This window comes from Ailuropoda melanoleuca, chromosome 14 (genome assembly GCF_002007445.2).
Source record: "Ailuropoda melanoleuca isolate Jingjing chromosome 14, ASM200744v2, whole genome shotgun sequence".
In the NCBI taxonomy this organism is placed as follows: Eukaryota; Metazoa; Chordata; class Mammalia; order Carnivora; family Ursidae; genus Ailuropoda; species Ailuropoda melanoleuca.
In genome coordinates, this window is record NC_048231.1 from 80,190,933 (window position 1) to 80,209,975 (window position 19,043).

A 19,043-nucleotide genomic window follows, 5' to 3' on the forward strand; every position below is an offset into this window, starting at 1 on the left:
ATGAAAACGACTAATTGAGGGGCGCTTGGGTGGCACATTCGTTAAGCGTCTGCCTTCCGCTCAGGGTGTGATCCCGGCGTTCCGGGATCGAGCCCCACATCAGGCTCCTCCGCTAGGAGCCTGCTTCTTCCTCTCCCACTCCCCCTGCTTCTGTTCCCCCTCTCTCTGGCTGTCTCTGTCAAATAAATAAAATCTTTAAAAAAAAAACACGACTAATTGAAAAACTTTCTGGAGCGGTCTGACATAATAGGGTACACAGTCTGGTTTGCACATTCGAAACTCATAGCCTGGGGATTCGTGCTGCCAGAACCCATCCAATATCCCCTCGGCCCAGGGCTGCAGTCTGCCATGTTGTGAGCTAGAACTTTCCTCTGGGCTAGTGACCCCTCTACTTTTCCTCCCCACTGGGTCTGGAGATTGTTTTTGTTTTATTCATATTTGTTAAGTCTGTTTTCTATGTGAGGGATACTTGGTTGAAGGAAAAGGAATCTGCTCCTAGTTTCCCCTTCAGAACTAAGAGCTGCAACCAGATTAAAAAGCACTGAATGATTTTAAGCAAGTGGGTAATGTGAAACTTGCATTTTTCTAAATGCTTACTCCGGCTGCAGTATGGAGAATGGATGGGGGAGGGGCCAAACTGTACGTGAGACCAGGTAAGCTACTGCAGGGCTACAAGAGAGATGCTTGCACTAAATTGTGGGGAAACAAAGCAGGCAAATTCAAGAGATCTTAGGAGGTAAAACAGTGAGAAATTGTTGACAGATTACATTGGTAAGGGAGAGGAAGGCATCAAGATAATTACTAAGTTTTAGGCTTGGGCAGGTTGGTAGTGTAAGTGATAGTGTTACTCACTATAATGTGGCACAACTGAACAGAACTAATGACTTCCTCCTCTAATCATTCCTCAAATGATTTTGCTTGCCAAAGGGCAAGATGAGTAAAGGGAAAGGATATCTAAGCAGATGGTGACCATACTAATGGAGGTGAGCACTGCATAATGTATAGAACCGTCAAATCACTATGTTGTACACCTGAAAGTAACAACACTGTACGTCAACTATACTTCAATAATGAAAAAGATTTTTCAGTTACTGACGAAAAAAGGAGGGACTGAATTTGGAAAAGAATAAGATGGTACAAAAACACAAAGCGGGAGTAAAGAAAGAGTGTCAGAACTGAAGAACAGCAGGATTGCAAAACTCACCTTGATCAATACACTTGGACAGTGCCCACTATGTGTCTAAAGTCCCTGCACAGAATGTTTTCACAATCTGGCATCTAATGACCAATCAGGGCCAAGAAAAATTTCAGCAAAAAATAATTCCATTTTACTTAGTATCAAAATTTTATTTATCGGTAATAACTTTGAAACTAGGAGGCAACGAGAAAGTAATTTATTTCACTAAAAACATTTACTTTGGGAGAACATCTCTTTGGTTGAGGTACATCTAGAATCAAAGATTAGTGACCTGGAAAAGGTATACATATACAAATCACCTGGAGCAGATTTTTGTTCTGAAATAGTTCTTGACCAGTTTTACAGATGAAGAAACTGAAAACAACTGAGGTCTTAGGAAGTTTGTCTCAAGTCATGATAAAAGGTTTTGCTTGGCATATTAGAAATATCCTATCCCCTACTCTTTTTACTACTCAAATATATTGCTTTCTCTCAAGTCACTTCATGAGTACATTCACACTCAAGTGATAGTATATACCGGTAGACCACAGATCACATTGCCTACTGTATCTAATGTAGGGATTAAAAAAATACTTTTTAACTATGTTTTTGAAACCTTAAGAGTTTTGTGGTAGCTCCTTAGGAAGGATGACAAGAGTGGGGTGGAGGTTGAAGAGTGGGCCTTTGGGCCCCACCCCTGCTTCAACTAGAAATAAATAAGTGGACTGCCCTCATCTTAGATGAGTTTTACATAGTGGAGCATTACAGTTCTGTGTTATCCCTTTTGGAATCTGGTTTAACATTAACAAAACTTGAAAACCACTGTTCTTAACTAAGGATCAGGGTATGAATTTGGTTAACATCTACACTTGAGCCAAGATCCTTCATGAGATAGGTCAGAGGCATATAGACACAGGGCCAGCATACATTAGGACCATAAACATCATGGATATTTGCAATCTAGAATGATCACCAACTGTTAACACTGAAAATGGCTAAGGGAGAGGATGTGGGCAGGCAAGCAGACATTGAAGTTACTGTCAACTAAGTAAGATACTATGGTTACTGAATCTCAACTGCTCTGGGGAAATCAGGGCTAACCTGTGAAAGCTTACAGACCTCCCTTCAGGCACACTGAAGATAGAACTGTGTTAAGTGGCCTCCAGAGATGAAATATTTTGATATGAATATCAACCTCAGATAGTATCCTGCCACTAAATGAGCATGAAGGTGTGCTGTCAAGTTTTATAAGATAATGGCATAAGGTCAAGGTCTCTCTTTTCTTTCCTTTTAAAATTCTGTATGGCCTTTGGAGAAATGGAAGCGCTCTCAATTAACTGCATCTATTGAATCTGTTCAGTGGCTTAAACTTGGACTCATGCATCGGATCTTTTTAAGGCCAAAAGAACACTGCTTCTAAGTGCCAAGTATGTTAGTTACTCACATGAGCCAGATAATCAACTAAGAATCCCTGATACATCTCTTTGGTTCAGCTGCAAGCCTGTGGCCCAAAGATCATCTGTCTCTAATTCAGGCATGGCCAACAGGCATTCAGTACCTGCTCCAAAGTTTTAGAAGTAACCTAAGTCATGGAGTAAACACTGCTCATGAGTCTCCTTGACGTAATCAACAGTTCAGTTAACTCACTGAAGAAATAAAAGTGACTGTAATGTTTACTTTCATTAAATCTATGCTCAGTGATTTTACAGTAAAGAAAGTATATAACCAGTGTCACACATGAAATGAGATTAATTCAGTTAACACTGACAGGTAAGGTACAAAAACAAGTGCTTGACTTGGAAATGTAACTTTATTTACAAATGTTCTCCTATAACAAAGATGCCGCTGTATCCCTTCAGACTATTATAACTGATAATTCCCAGGAAAACTATTTACGTAATTTTAATCTTCCTGCATAAAACTGTATTATGCGATGAGCAAATATGGAATGGCCTAAGAATATAAAAACAAAACAAAAAACTTATCTAACACAAATCTCTATTGACAGACAGAATGAAGAATTAAGAATTATATCCCTTAATGTGCTACTCCAGAAAATGGAAATGTGATAATCTGGGGGAGAGGTAAATGTTCCACAATAGTCTTCCTACATAGCATAGTTAATTTTGACTGTTCCGGACTGCTCTTGCAGGCTATTATTAGACTGATTTTAAAAAATAAGTCATTATTGTAAAAAGGGCATAGACTTTTCTACACAGATTTTTCTACCAATGGAAATATGTAGATAGTGGTCTGATCTCATCATTCAGGCCTATTAATAAAGTAAAAAACACACGAAAAGAATGTAAAAACACAAGCATCATGTGACTATCTGACTTACAAAATTAGAATCTTCCCTGAAGTCAGAGAGTATTGCTCAATAGTTGCTATAAATTTGAATTTGTCATAGCCGAAGCGATATATAGACAAAATAAAGAGTTCAAAGTAAAATTATCCAAATTACCGATTTATCATTTCATATGTAGTAATTACTTTTAAAAAACCCTTTAAATTTTATCTAGGAAGATAATCACTCTCACATCATAGCTAAGTCATAAGGAACTTCAAAACTTTGAAAAAAAAATTTATCCCTGAGAAGTGAGAGAAAAATCTCTAAAAACACGCAAGTGACAGTTCTGTACCCTTTTAACAATCTTTACCATGGCATGAACTTTTATTAACAATTAGCAATCATATGTATTCCGATCCTGCATAGTTACTGCCTCTGATGACCTAATCTTTTTGTAATGAAACTGTAAGTGCAACGTTTTTTTAAAAATCAGATAAATAGGGATTCTGGTTTTATTGTCAGGTTTACATTTTTGTCAAGTGCAAGGACGACCAGCTAAGACATGTATATTCCAATAATGACCGAAGTAATAACTTCTGCTGGCATCTCTTCTTCTGAGTCTCCATTTCCCCCACTGTTCTTCACCCAAATAATAAAAGTAATACAATGGCAACTGAGTTTATTATTATCAATGGCACTGTAAAGAAAAAAAAAAAAGTTTGTTACTATAAAGAAAATAGCGAAAAAATTAAGTAATAATTACTAACATTCAGGAAGGATGAAAATATCAAACAATATGTCACTCATAATCATGTTGCAAATCATTGTTAAAAAGGAACATGCACTGGATCATAAAATCCAAAATTTATTTTAAAGAGAGCTTATGGGGGCGCCTGGGTGGCTCAGTCGTTAAGCATCTGCCTTCGGCTCAGGGCGGGATACCAGAGTCCTGGGATGGAGCCCCACATCAGGCTCCTCTACTGGGAGCCTGCTTCTTCCTCTCCCACTCCCCCTGCCTGTGTTCCCTCTCTCGCTGGCTGTCTCTCTCTGTTAAATAAATAAATAAAATCTTAAAAAAAAAAAAAAAAAGAGGGCTTATGTGACGGGGTAAGGGTCACACTGGTACAACTAGATCAATACAAGACATCTGTGAATGGTGCTAGGGCAGGGCTGGGAACATAAAGCACACCAGGCCCGGCAGAAGTAGACCCACACGGCTGTCTGCGACACTTGACATTAGAAATAAAGAGCAAAGAAGTTTCCACAGTTTCACTACTAAATTAAGAGTGAACTTATTTACCATTCTATCCAAAGTTGGGATCAAAAATTCTAACAAAGAAAGAGGGAGACAGAGAGAGACCCTAATTTTAAGGGTTTCAAATAAAAACTTTTGAACCCTTCTTTCTCCAGTTGCTCTAAAATAATATCCAAAAGGGACACCTGGGTGGCTCAGTTGGTTAAGTGTCTGCCTTTGGCTCAGGTCATGATCCCAGAGTTCTGGGACTGAGTTCCGCATCGGGCTCCTTGCTCCGCAAGAAGCCCGCTTCTCCCTCTGCCTGCCACTTCCCCTGCTTGTGCTCTCTCTAACAAATAAATTCTCTAAAACAATATCCAATAGACTGACAGATATGGGACCTTTATTTTTCTCTCAAAAGCCTTCTAGGACTCTAGATGACTTTACTACTTGAAGCAACATAATTTCCAAAAAGTAAGAACACTGCTTTCAAGTCTAAGAGGCAACATGTGAACAGATTATACCACTGAGCATTCTGTTCGCATCAAGTGGTTTAGACGGAAGTAAGAGGCAAACTAAGAAAGAAAAGCAGTAACTTCTAAACAGTAAAGCCCAGTTAAAGAGAAAAAAACTTTACTACAAAAATGTTGCGACAGTATTCACACACAGAAGCTCTGCTACTTAAAAACCACAAAATTAAAACTTAAAAGAGTGTTTCACTAGTTTTTCTTCTTACCTCTCATCACAGTTCTTACAGATCGAATAAGATTCATTAGCTGAGATTTAATTCCTGGCTCCTCTCCGAATCCACCAATTCCCTGGTCTGCTCCCCAGCCAACTGCATAATATAAAAATGATTAGCTGTGTTAAAATTTATTATGCACTCGCCTTGCTCCCTCATTAGTCATCTTCTAAAAGATTAGCTTGAGTCTTTGTTAGACATAAAATATGGTCATCTGACTTAAAAGTTACCATACTGATTAAATATTATACAGTATATTTTTTACTTTTGATAGCAGCAACAATCTTATTTCATTTGCACATTGATTTTATAAAATAAAGTATGGTCTAAATTATTCCCATGGCATTTAATTCAGTGAAGATGATTGTTGTGACATCCTGATTGGTTTTTTCCTTTTTTCAAACAAAACATTTTTCAGGTCGGAACTGAAAACAAAGGCATGTTATCAAACTTGATGATTAGCTCAGTTCAGAATTTATAAAATCCAACACAATTAGCAGTAAAAAAATGTGGCTGAGATGCACTATGTACATTACTTGGGGAAATTTGAATGCAAACGTGCTCCTGGCTTGCTTAGGCTTTCAGAGCGTGCTCTATCCTGCCGGCCGGGGCACATGGTTCCCCCTTCATCACTCTCTTCATTTCTCAATTCTAGCTGCAGAATTTAGCCCACTACTCTACTCATTCTCTGTAGAAGAGTCTTTTACCTTCTGTGTCACTTTCCTGATGTTATACATCATCATTTACCTTTATCTGTTAGTTCTTTCTTTACTGCCATACATTCTGCTGAAGGCCTACAAGTCCTCATTTCTGCAACTTGTCCTTCTCTGGTCCGCATTTCAGGCCCCCTTTTCATATCTTATATAACATTGTTTTGTACCTCCAATGACTACAGGGCTTAGTTCCTGCTGTGCTGGCCCTTAAACTTAAAGATGGTCTTTATTTTATACATGAAAGAACCAAGTCTCAGGAAACAAGATTACACTTCATTTAATCAACTTTTATTTGGTCAACATAAAAGTTAAGAAAGGGTTGGCTTGCTTTTTTGGTCATATCAACACCGAGATTTGTTGCGGGATAAAACTACTCTAAAATTCAAGTTCACAAAAGAGCTGATGTGTTTGGGCTCCCGTTCTCCCTTCGAGGCCTAGCTCAGGTTGTGCTGACAAGCCATGCCAGTTGACGGGTGTCGCTCATTTTTGTGCTCCCACACTACAGCCACCATCACAATGGTTATGATCAGCCTCTCTGTTGTCTCGTAAGACTTTCTCAACAGATGCCTCTGGAATCTAGCTGTCTCAATCCCTTGAGTTTTCTCCCTTACGGGGTCAGATCTCTCTACCAACCAATCACGTGATGATTCCCACCGCCTCCTGAATACAGTTCAAACTCCTGAAACTGACATTCTGGCCCTATATCCCACTGCTCCCTTCCATGTATTCCTATTCACACTCAATGCCCACTAACCGCAGCACACGTTAAAGGCAGCCTCTGAATCTAGGTCTGACTTCAGCGTCAGGGCCTTTCCTACTTGCCGCTCGTATCATAATAAACCTTCCTTCTCTTTGCTCCCCAAATAACCTGATTGTAGTGACTTTGTTCTCCATCTTGGTTAGCTGTTTTCAAGTCTCTCTCATTAGACTATAAAATCCTGGAAGATGGGGACTAAATTTAGTCTTGCTTCACCTTCCCACTCTCCTACACCCCACTCCACAGCAAGTACTTAGTAGGTGTTTGTGGAGTTGAAGTGAATAATTGTAGACTGAGTTAATCTGGGATAAAGTGAAATAAGGTAAATGCTAGGATCACAGTTCCAAAGAACTCTATTTCTTAATTTTTACGACACAGGAAGTTATAACATGAACAGATCATTCCACGGTAGCTTTAGGGGAAGGGAACAGAAATCCTCCAATATTAAATGTACACATCTATCCAAGCTAAAAGTAACTCAGAAAATATACCTGCATCTTGCCTGAGCAACATCACCCTCCTACTTCAGGATCTGCTCTCTCCAGCAAGCAAATAAACTCCTGCCACTTCTCCAACATTTGTTTTTACTCTATTACGAGTTTTACCCCCATGTCTTTCCTCCAGATATCTGTCTCACTGTTCCAATAGCTCAATCAGCATTGTCCACCAAATGGCAGTCCTCTTTTTGTAATCTAAGTTCAAACTGTAGCACCAGCCTTCACCTACTTACAGTGTGGTAAAAACTATTTCATATTCATCTCTAGACATATAGGACACACAAAATGACAACCCACCATCAGCTGTGTCAGTTTCCAACCTGCTACATTAGATTTCTATGGGAAAGAAACTTACAGAAACCTCTTTAACAGCTCTGTACAACAGAAAAGCAGTGTGGTTCTGGTTCAACATGATGGGGTCAGGGAGGAAAAAGTTAACCCTGACCCTCCTGGGGTCTCTGACTAGGTCTGAAAATTACACTGATAAGGGGCGCCTGGGGGGGTCAGTCGGCTGAGCGTCTGACTCTTGGTTTTGGTTCAGTTCATGATCTCAGCGTCGTGGGATTGAGCCCCACATCTCTTTCCCTCTGCCTCTTTCAAAATAAATAAATAAAATATTTTTTAAAAAAAGGAAATTACACTGATAAAAACAGATAAACAGGAAAAAGCATACAAATTCTATTAACTTTTTACATGTACATGGGAGTCTTCAGAAGAGAATGAAGACCTGAAGAAGTGACTAGAGCAGGAAGCTTTTGAGACATTTGTGAAGAACTGATAAGACAAAGGAGTTTGAGCTGGGAGTGGGGGGTAATAAATCGTGGGAAAGTAACAAAGTTTGTTTCTACAGCCTTCCTCTCTGGTGATAAGGATGTCTCCCTTCCTCCTGATACAGGGACGGTACCTTTCACATGGGATATTAAGCGCTGGTTTTAAGAAAAGAGGGCAAGGGGAGAAGGGAGTAGACGGTGAGAATGACCTTCCTGATTCTGCCATTTTCTCAAACTCCTTCAGCTTAAGATACTCAATACTGCTAAGGTGTCAGTCATATTTTGGGGTAGCATGCCCTGAACCTTGAACCTCATCAACGGATACACATTTTTATCTTCACTTTCTCCTGAAACCCTACTAAAAATGACAATAAAGGATATAGGTTAATAAAAGAGAAGTCTCTAGGCAAAAGAAGTCAATCGAAATTTGGACACTGAGAACCCTGGGAAGGTGAGAGAAACCTCAAAGTGCCGATGCGGGCAACAGGGATGAAAAACAGGAAGGCTCACTGACGGTCTACGGTCTACGTTAAGAGCAGTTAGCTCCCCACTGCCCTCCCATCTCCTTTCCTAGACTTGACTGATGGAAGAGTGTGTCTCTCACATATCAAAAACAAGAGGTTTACTCTCAGCAGAGAACCACAGAAGCTCTGCACCTGGGGTCATCTGCTTTGAGTGGAGGGTATGAAAGTCTGCATACCAAAGTGTCAGACTCTTGCCCATCTCCTTTGCTTGTCTCTAAGTTTGATCATAGCATGCTTACATTCTGCAAGCAGGAAGTTAGAAAATTACTTGGATATTGGCCAGCTGCCCAGGAAGAAAGACTTCAGAAACTGACACTGGTTGGGGGCGCTCAACAAGAAAACTTCTTTAAGCACCAGTGAGGCCCACCAGTAAACAAGGCCCAACCACACAGCTTCCAATGAGCCTCTCTGTGCCCTATACCTAAAAATGAACTCTCAAGAAGAAACGATCCTTAACATGGAAAGACACAGCAAAAACAGAAAAAGGAGACTTTGAGGAAGAGACAATGCAAGAAGCAGAAGAAAACATTTTTACTAGTTTTTTAAGTGGCTCGTTTATTCTTTATTTTTTAAAGTAACCTCTATGCCCAACATGGTGCTCAAACTCACGACCTCAAGATCAAGCGTCGCCTCCTCTACCAACTGAACCACCCAGGCACCCCAGGAGAAAACATTTTTTAAAATGAGCATCCATAGAGAGTAAAGCTACTGCACCTATGAAACAAGAACAGGATGCCATACAAAAGGAACACTAAGGAATCAAGACAGAGCTCTTGTTCTTGCTATATTAGCATAAGAAGTTCAATTGGTTGACAGATTAAGTTGAGGAAACCTACCAGACAAGGCTAAAGGAAAAAGAAGAGTATCAATCTGTCAAAATAACTGGAGTTTCAGAGAGAAGAAGGAACAAACAGGAAGAAATATCAAAGAAATATAAAAGAGAATTATTAAGAGAATATTGCAGAACTGAAGGACGTGAGCCTTTAAGCCGAAAGAACAGTCCAATTAAAACTAAAACAAAAACAAAAACAAAAGGTCCACATGTTGCCACATTTTTTTAAAATCTCAGCCCTCTGAAGACAAAGAGAACACCCTAAAGGCTTTCAGAGAGACAACTCAGGTTGTACAAAGAATCAGAAACAGAATGGCATCAGACTTCTTTATGTCAACACTGGAAATGAGAAAATTAAGTGGAACAATGTCTTCAAAACTCTGAAGAAAAATTAGTTCCAACGTAGAATTCTATACCCAAACCACAAATCAACTAGAAGAATGACATCATTATTTTTTTATTGTTCAGCTGTGAGCAATACACAGTGAATAGTATATAAATATGGAACACCAATATCGCCAATAATTGGTTGGAGATGGGACAGACCGGGGGAGGGGAAATGTGTGCATACTTGTGCTCCCACAAGCAAAAATACGCTACTGATGGTATAATTATACTAAACCCTTCCACAGCGGTAAGTCAGTGACTCAAAACTTGAAAGAGTTGAAAGTAATTGCTTTGGAGAAATGGGGCTCAGATTGAAGAGGGATGGGGCAGGAAGCTTCTATCTTTCTTTATAAACAGAAGAGCCTTTTCACTTTAACAACCACACGCACATTTACACTGCTTTGATTAAAAGAAAAATAAAACTTAAAAAGAAAGCCTGTAAAGATGCTCACCCACTGGAGAAACTCTTCTGCAATTAGGCTTTCCTCTCCAGGGTGTGAACACCCTGAGGGCAGGGACAGGTCTACAAGTGAAAGCTTCATCCATGAGTCACTTTCAATAATTAATACTGTTTTAAAACCAGCTTTAAATGGTATTGTTGGTTTCATTTCCTTTACTTGCTTTTTTAGAATTTATCGTTGCTAAAATTATCCAGTTTTCCCACCCACAGCCACAATCTCTTAGATGGTAAAAAAGGACCTGTTTTCAGTATGTTATGGAGCATGTACTCAATTTCTGTGAAAAAGCATAATTTCCAACAATTTTTTTTCTTGTAGACCTGTTTCAAAAATGTTTGAATGTACATTTTTACATAGTAAGAGTGACTGCCAGAAAAAAAAAAGTATTTTCCAACACTTAAGAATAACTGCTCTTCAACAAAACAGAATAAAACTCTACAATATTCAGAGTACCACACTTTAAGCACCAGCACTGAAGTTATTTTAAAAAATATTAAGTTGTCAGTTAATTTTAGCTTAGTCTCTATTCTCATGCCACCAGAATGAAAAGAAAACTAAATTCTGGGCAGAGAGAGTAAATCATTTGTTTAGATATTCCATGGACAAACACAAAGGTGACAAGTAAAGGACCAGATGCCATGGATTATTTTTTACGATAACAAATAGTTTTCCCTCCAACTGCTACTTAGGGAGTCTCAGTTGTTTTTCTAAGGAAACTAGCCAAAGCTTTAGAGCTTTGTTTTTTGTTTTTTTTTTTTAAAGGAGAAAGATTTAATGCTGCAGCTCTCTTGACACTTCCATAGCTAGAGGGCCTAGAAAAGAACAAATGGTAAGACCAGCCAGCACTGGTTGCTGCCATAATTTCAGGGAGAGAGTTAAATATAAAAAGTTACTTATTGCAAACGCCAAAAGTGTTCTTCTGCTGCCCAGACTTCAAAAAGTCATACACAAAATGGCAAGCCATCCAGATTCAGCCAACAGCCCTCAGCCAGACACGTTCTGAAGAAAAGTATTAGAAAAGTATTAGTACAGTTAGCATCAGTATTAATATTAAAAGTAGTAGAGTTTTGAGGGCTGGCTGACCCTGTTTCTATATGTGCAGAAGAGACAAATGTGCTTCACTTTGTCAATGTCACCAAGTTTGCACAAGAAGCAAATGCTATCACAGATGTGAAAGTATCCAATAAACTCTAGGATAAAGAATTCTGCTAGCATAAGTTTTAAAAAATTACTTTGATCAAAAAGATCAATGTTGAAGTAAGTGATCTGGTATACTTGGACTAATCTCTCTTGGATCAATGAAATTAATTTCCAGCTCAAGTAACAGTTTCTATTTAATCTGGGATGAAATTCAACAAACGCTTTTTAGGAGTATATATTTGCAGAGAAACTTACATGTCTATAAGGTTTTCTCAATGTTTTATAAACTGCCATGCTCATACCATGACTATCATACAAGGCCTGTAGAATGCCTTGCTCATTTCTCTATATTTATGCACACCTGATTTACTGTTTAACATCTACCTCCATTAGGAATTCTCCCTCCATTACTTGGGCTCATACAGCTCTTACTACTCTAAACTCTAATGCTGCATTGGCTCTGGAGCAGTCATTTAAACCCTCGATCAGTATTATCTTGTAATATTTTAACTATTTGCTATGGATTGAACTGTGTTCCCCCAAATTCCTATGTTGAAGCCCATGTGGAGATGGGGTCTTAAGGAGGTAATTACAGTTAAATGGGTCTTAAGGGAAGGGGACTGATAGGACTGTGGCCTTACAAAAAAGAGGAAGAGAGAGATTTTGATTCCCTCCCCGCCTCCTTCCACCTAGTCATGTGAGGACACAGTGAGAAGACAGCCATCTGTAAGCCAGGAAGATAGCCCTCACCAGAACTTGACCTGATCTTAGACTTCCAGCCTCCAGAACTGAGAGAAAAATCAATTTATGTTGTTTAAGCTACCCAGTCTATAATATTTTGTTATGGCAGCCAGAGCTGGTTCATACACTGTTTCAGGTATGAAATGTTTCTTTTGTAGCACTCATAAATGCTACTGGACATAATACTTGTCAAATGGATCCATACCGGTCATCATAAACAAAAACTAGTAAGAATAACTTTGGCAGGTATTAAAATTCACCATGTGTGTGTTTCTTGTACAAAAAGGAATTTGCATCATTGTGGAACACTAGAAGAAACACCTTCTCTGCACTACAGTCAAAATACTGGCTAAACTATTTGGATAAACATAAAGCTCTCAAATCAGGAATTGCAAGAATATGATAATGGTAACATTATTCAGTTATTTAGAAAATACTCATTGACTGATGGAATGATAAAAATGAGAGCATTCTTGTCATCAGTCTACTGGAGAAAACCAAAAAGGAAACTGCAGTGGTGCCACAACCCATGGAATAGGCAAGTGATAGTTTCTGGGAAAGGCATATGGCAGAGGTAGGCCTTAAAGAACAGTTTGAGGTAAGTCAAGGTCACTGAAGGCAGAGAAAGTATGCGTAAAGGCTCAGTAGCGAAGAATGGCGTACAGGGTAAATACTGGGGAAGGGTTAAAGAAAGCGAAGGACAGAGAAGAAGGGATACATTATGGCGAGCCTGAAAGTCACACAAGGGAGTCTGACTTTTATATTGGAGGCTATGAATATTAAAGAACTCAAGAATTTCAAATCACTGAAGAACATGTTCAGCTTCTCATGGAAGGTAAAACAAAAAGAAACAAAACTGGAGGGAGGGTGACCAGTGAGGAGGTTACTAGAAAAATCTGGGCAAGAGTTAAGAGCTTACATAAACAATATCTAACAAATACTTAAAATATTTTAAAATTCTATTTTAAAACACAGATATTTCACTTTTTATTTTTTGTAGTAATTGCTAAACCCAACATGAGGCCTGAACTCAAGATCAAGAGTCGCATAGTTCTCTGACTGAGTCAACTGGACGCCCCTGAATAAAGGGAGATTTTTTTTTTAAGTCGGCTCCATGCCCAATGTGGGGCTTGAACTCAGGACCCTGAAATCAAGAGTGGCATGTTCTCCCAACAGAGCCAGCCAGGTGCCCCTTAGGTATTTTAAAACAACAGCTTATCTACTTAGACAAGCCAATGTGGTATTTTCCCTTAGTTCTGGGACCATATTCAAAACACATGTTCAGATAAAATATCTATACTACTTCTGGAGAAAGAAATGAAAACAAAGTTCTAAGGGGGAAAGTATTAACATTTCTGGGCCATTCCAACAATTTGTAGTAGTGATTTTCATTTAGGGGCACAAAGCTAAGTCACCTGCAGAAATTTTGAAGAAGACACTGCTGAACTTCACTTCTGGAAAATTTAAATGCAGGTCTGGAGTAAGGTTTGGGCATTGTATTCTCTTTCAAGACCGTTTTGCCAAATCTGGGCCCATTTCCTTTAGGAGCAACTTGTCAGTTTCTGTAAAAAGCAAAGTAGGATTTTGATAGACTGAATTAAATCTGTAAATCAGTAATATTAACTACTGTCATCTTAATGCTATTAAGTCTTCTGATCCATGAACATGATGTCTTTATTTTCTTTAATTATCTTTAAGAATATCTTTATTCTTTAATTCCATTCAACGCCTTATTTTTTCATACTACAAGACTTGCACCTCTTCTGTTAAATTTATCTCTTTTATTATTTATATTCATTTTCAATTGTTCATTGTTCATGTATAGAAAAACAACTGACTTTTGCTCCTGACATTGTATACTGCAACATTACTGAACTCATTTATTCATTCTAATAGTCTTTAGTTACCCCATAGGATTTTCTGTACACAGGATTATGTCATCTGCAAGCAAGGGATAGTTTTACTTTTTCAACCTATCTGGATGTCTCCTACTTCTTTTTTTTTTTTTTTCGTCTAACTGCCCTGGCTAGAATATCCAGCACAACGCTAAACAGAAGTGGCAGCAACTGTGCGTTACTACAATAGATTTCAAGTAGCCAAAGCAATCTAGAGAAAGAGGAGGAAAGCTGGAGGCATCATGCTCCCTGATTTCAAACTATACATAAAGCTGCAGTAATAAATAAAAGTATGTGGAAAAAGGGACCCCTTGTGCATGGTTGATGAAAATGTAAACTGGTACAGCCACTATGAAGAACATTACGGAGGTTCCTCAAAAAATTAAAAATAGAACTATCAGGGATCCTTGGTGGCTCGGTTGGTTAATATCCAACTCTTGGTTTTGGCTCAGGTTGTGATCTCAGGGTCGTGAAATCACACCCCATACTGGCTCCCTGCTCAGTGGAGAGTCTGCTTGAGATTCTCTTTCTCCCTCTCCCTCTACCCCTCCCCCCACTCATAGGTGCTCTCTTTCTCTCAAATACATAAATCTTTTAAAAATAAAATTATATGGGGCACCTGGGTTGCTCAGTCATTAGGTGTCTGCCTTTGGCTCAGGGCGTGATCCCGGCGTTCTGGGATCGAGCCCCACATCAGGCTCTTCTTCTGGGAGCCTGCTTCTTCCTCTCCCACTCCCCCTGCTGTGTTCCCTCTCTCACTGGCTGTCTCTCTCTCTGCCAAATAAATAAATAAAATCTTAAAAAAAAATAAAAATAAAAATATATTAAAAATAGCACTACTGTATGATCCAGCAATCCCACTTCTGAGTATTTCTCCAAGAGAAGAAATCACTATCTTGAAGAGATATTTGCACTCCTGTGTTCACTGCAACATTATTCACAATAGCCAAGACATGAAAACAGTCTTAGTATGCACTGACGGATGGAAAAAGAAAATGTGTATATATTACATGGAATATTATTCAGCCATAAAAAAGAAGAGAAACCTGCCATTTGTGACAACATGAGTAAATCTTGAGGGTATTACAGTAAGTGAAATAAGCCAGACAAATATATTATCTCACTTATATGTGGAATCTGAAAACATCGAACTCTTGGAAACAGAGAGTAGTATGGACGTTGCCAGGGTTTGAGTGGTGAGGGAAATGGGAAATTCCTGGTCAAAAGGTACTACCTTTCAGTTAGAAAATGCGTAAGTTCCAGGGATCTAATGTACAGCATGGTGACTACAGTTAACAATACTGTACTGTATACCTGGAAGTTGCATTGAGAGTAAATTTTAAATGTTCTTACCACCACAACCACAACCAAATTATAATCATGTGAGGTGAAGAACACTAACTGTGGTAAGCATTTTGCAGTATATACGGGTATTGAATGATTATCATACACTTTAAACTTACATACTGACACGATGTTATACAGGCATACCTTGTGTAATTGCTCCCCTTTATTGCTACTTGCAAGATAGTGTGTTCCTCACAAATTGAAGGTTTATGGCAATCCTGTGTCAAGCAAGTCTATTGGTGCCATTTTTCCAGCAGCTCACCTTGCCTGTCTGTCACATTTTGTTAATTCTCACGGTATTGCAAACTTTTCATTACCACTGTATTTGTTATGGTGGTCTCTGTTTTATCACTTTCCCCTCACTTCTCAACACATTCCAATTTGGATTTCATCCACAGTTGTAACTGCTTGTGTAAAACCACCAGTGACTTCTATTACCCTGAATCCTTAGGCCATTTTTCTGTCCTTTTCTGATTTTCCTGAACATTCCCCTGTTGTACCATGTCTCCTTCTTCAAACACTCCTTGACTTCTGTGAGACTCCGCTGTCTAGATTTTCCCATTTCTCATTTTGCTCACTCATCAATTTCTCCTGTCAGTTCTTCCAGCTCTACCTAAACATTACATATTAGAAGAGATTCTGGGACTATCCTGGTCACCAATTCTCTTTGTACTGTATTCTTTCCCTGAGCGATTTCATCTCTTTACATGGCTTCATTTATCATCTGTGGTTCACAAACTCAAATTCAATCTCCACCGTGGCTCTTGCTTCTGTTCTATGGACTTAACTCCAACTGGCTATCCTACACCTCCACTTGCATATCTCACAGAAATCTCAAACTGACCATATCCAAAACTTATTTCACTATCTCTTCACCTTCTTACCCACCACCGCTGCCCTCATTTTTCCTCCAGTACTAACTTGGTAAAGGTACTATGCTTCACTCAATTGCTAAGCCAGAAAACCTAGAGATCTCTGACTTTTTCCTCTCCCTCATTCTCAATGTCCAAACAGTAAAATTCTGCCTTCTATCTTTAAAATATCTTCTGATTGTATTAGTCTCCTAGGACTATACCATAACAAAATGCCACAAACTGGATGGCTTAGCAGAAATTTATTTTCTCATGGACCAGAAGTCCAAAATCAAGGTGTTAACAGGGTTGGTTCCTTTTGGGGGCTCTGAAGATCTCATCCATGCCTCTCGATGCTTCTGGTAGTTACTGGCAATCCCTGGCATTCTTTGGCTTCTTGCTGCATCACTCCAATCTCTGCCTCTGTTGTCATTTGGCCTTCTTCCCCCTTGTTTCTGAATCTCTCTCCCCTTATATGGACACCTCATTGGATCTAGGGCCATCCTAATCCAGTGTGAACTTATCTCGACTTGATTATACCTGCAAAGACCCTATTTCCAAATAAGGTCACCTACACAAGGGTTAGGACTTCAGTGTATCCTTTGGGAAGGACACAATTCAACCCCCACATATCTCCTACTTTTCTGTATAGTTCAGTCGTGAGGAGATGGACTTTTGAGACAGAATGCCTAAGGTGAATCCTAGCTCTGCCACTCCTAGCTGTGTGATCACAGAAAAGTTACCTACCCTCTTTTGTACTTCTGGTTTCCCCACTGTAAAGTGGGGATGAAAACAATACCTACCTCATAGGGTTGTTGCGAGGGTCATACAAGTTCTATATGTAAAACACTTGATACAGATCCTGGTACGTGGTGTTAAGTGTTAGTTGTTATTATTATTATACCCATTCAACTGATGTGCTATCCACCATTTCTACTTGCCCTGTTCGGAATGGTGCTTCCCACACCCACTATTCTACCCTTCCAATTTGTTCTCCACACTGCAGTAAGGCTCTTGCAAATAATACAAATCTGGTCATGTCAGGGCTCTGCTTAAAACCTTAAAACCTCGTTTTCACCTGTCCCAGTTTTCACAAGAGCTCTTACTCCTCACCCTCCCAAACCCTTCACCTAATTCACTTATTAGATTTTGGGTTCGACACACTTCCTCCACAAAGCTTTCAAAGATTCACAAGTTAGTGTTTCCCTGCACTTCTCTTTCATAATATTCTGCATACTTGTCATTGTTACTTGTTCATTTTTTACTTAACTTCCGAAGGGCAAGTGACTGCTGTAACCTCAGCTCCTAATTATATGGGTTCGGCACATAATTTGTGCTCAGTATATCTGAAGGAATAAATGAAATGAATCAATCTTGCTCATGGGTTTGGGCTTCAGTGACTCACACAGACACATCTGGTGTACTTACAGACCAGTGATGATATATTTTGTGCATTACGTATACTTGCCCACAAATGACGCACATCATGCAGTATGCTGTCTCAACTTTGCCTCACACAGCAAGAAGTGGCCCGCCCAGGATGGCATGGAAATCGCCGTACTGTGTGGTATGACAGGCATAATTGTGTCTTCATCTTGGTATTCTTAGATTCTGGCCTGGCACACTGTAGACATCCAATAAACTGTGCTGAATAAACTTTTCTTAGAACGAGGGTGTCTGGATGCCATGATAATCCGAACACCTTCCCTTTCCTCCTAGCCTCAAAGGCCAGGAACCCCTATGGCCCTCCATCAGTTCATTCTTCTCATCACCCAGGCTCCAAAATGAGCCACGCCCCTCCCTCTGTAACTAAAACCTCGCACCCCAGGTTTCCGACCATTAAAAGCGATCCCAGAGGAGTCCATTAAATTACTAACCTAAACTAATCGCAGGCAGAGACGTCCCTGGCTCTTCTCTGTACCCCTTCCCATCCCAACTCCCGGGGTCCGGCACACAGCAGACATCTGTTATACAATCTTCGCCCCGCTGTTGAGCTCAAACTCGGAGACACGGGAAGTGTCTCGGCTTCCTCCCTCCAAGGAAGGGCCGCAGGAGTCGAGCCCTCGGCCTCCCGTCGGTCGCGACCCAGGGTGTCCCCTCCCGCGGCCCGCCTCGGCTCCGCACCCCGGGGACTCCCCTACCGCCCCCTCAGCCCGGCCCCGCGGTCCCACTCACTGTTCTTGAGGAAGCGCTCTTCGTGTAGCACGGCGATGGCATTGACGCAGAGCAGGGCCGCCTGCAGCAGCGAATACAACGTAAAGGCCATGGCCGCCCGGAGCCGCCCGAGGCCCGGCAGATCTTTCTCGCGCCGCCGCAGGGGACGTGGCGCCGCCAAGGCCGGCGCTCTCCTACGGAAGCCGGGGAGGCCCCAAACGAGCTCACCCAGAAGCTCCGCCCCTATCTGGCTAGGACCCGCCCCGCGCTTACGTCAGCTAGGCTCGTGTGATCCCGTCTTGACCTGTGTCCTCCAGCGTGGTAGCCAGGCACGTGTGGCTGCTGAGAGCCGGAAATGTGGCTGATCGCAGGTGAGGTGCTGTAAAGTGTGAAAGACTATACACACCGGATTTCAAAGACTTAGGACGAAAAAAACGTAGACTCTCCCATTATTTTTTAAATGTTGATTAGATGTTGGAATGTTGATTACATGTTGAGATATATTCAAAATACGTTAGGTAAACAAAATGAATT

The 19,043-nt window shown here is 40.2% G+C and overlaps 1 protein-coding gene across 1 annotated transcript; it reads right to left on the reverse strand.

Annotated features, from left to right (window-relative positions):
* Positions 1-1,332: 1,332 nt before the first annotated feature.
* Positions 1,333-18,721, reverse strand: IER3IP1 (immediate early response 3 interacting protein 1). Its single transcript, XM_011223514.3, has 3 exons — positions 18,531-18,721; positions 5,438-5,539; positions 1,333-4,164 (listed from the first exon to the last, which is right to left on the reverse strand). Exons 1-3 carry the CDS (start codon positions 18,619-18,621, stop codon positions 4,109-4,111), a joined length of 249 nt encoding a protein of 82 aa, XP_011221816.1. The 5' UTR covers positions 18,622-18,721; the 3' UTR covers positions 1,333-4,108.
* Positions 18,722-19,043: the final 322 nt, after the last annotated feature.

What these genes read in the sequence shown, in the direction of transcription:
- IER3IP1 (XM_011223514.3), bottom strand. Translation starts at nt 18,621, where the DNA reads ATGGCCTTTACGTTGTATTCGCTGCTGCAGGCGGCCCTGCTCTGCGTC. An exon ending in AGAGCGCTTCCTCAAGAACA is followed by an intron (nt 5,540 to 18,530) that starts GTGAGTGGGACC and finishes TATATTATGCAG; the next exon opens with TTGGCTGGGGAGCAGACCAG. An exon ending in TGTAAGAACTGTGATGAGAG is followed by an intron (nt 4,165 to 5,437) that starts GTAAGAAGAAAA and finishes TTTTCTTTACAG; the next exon opens with TGCCATTGATAATAATAAAC.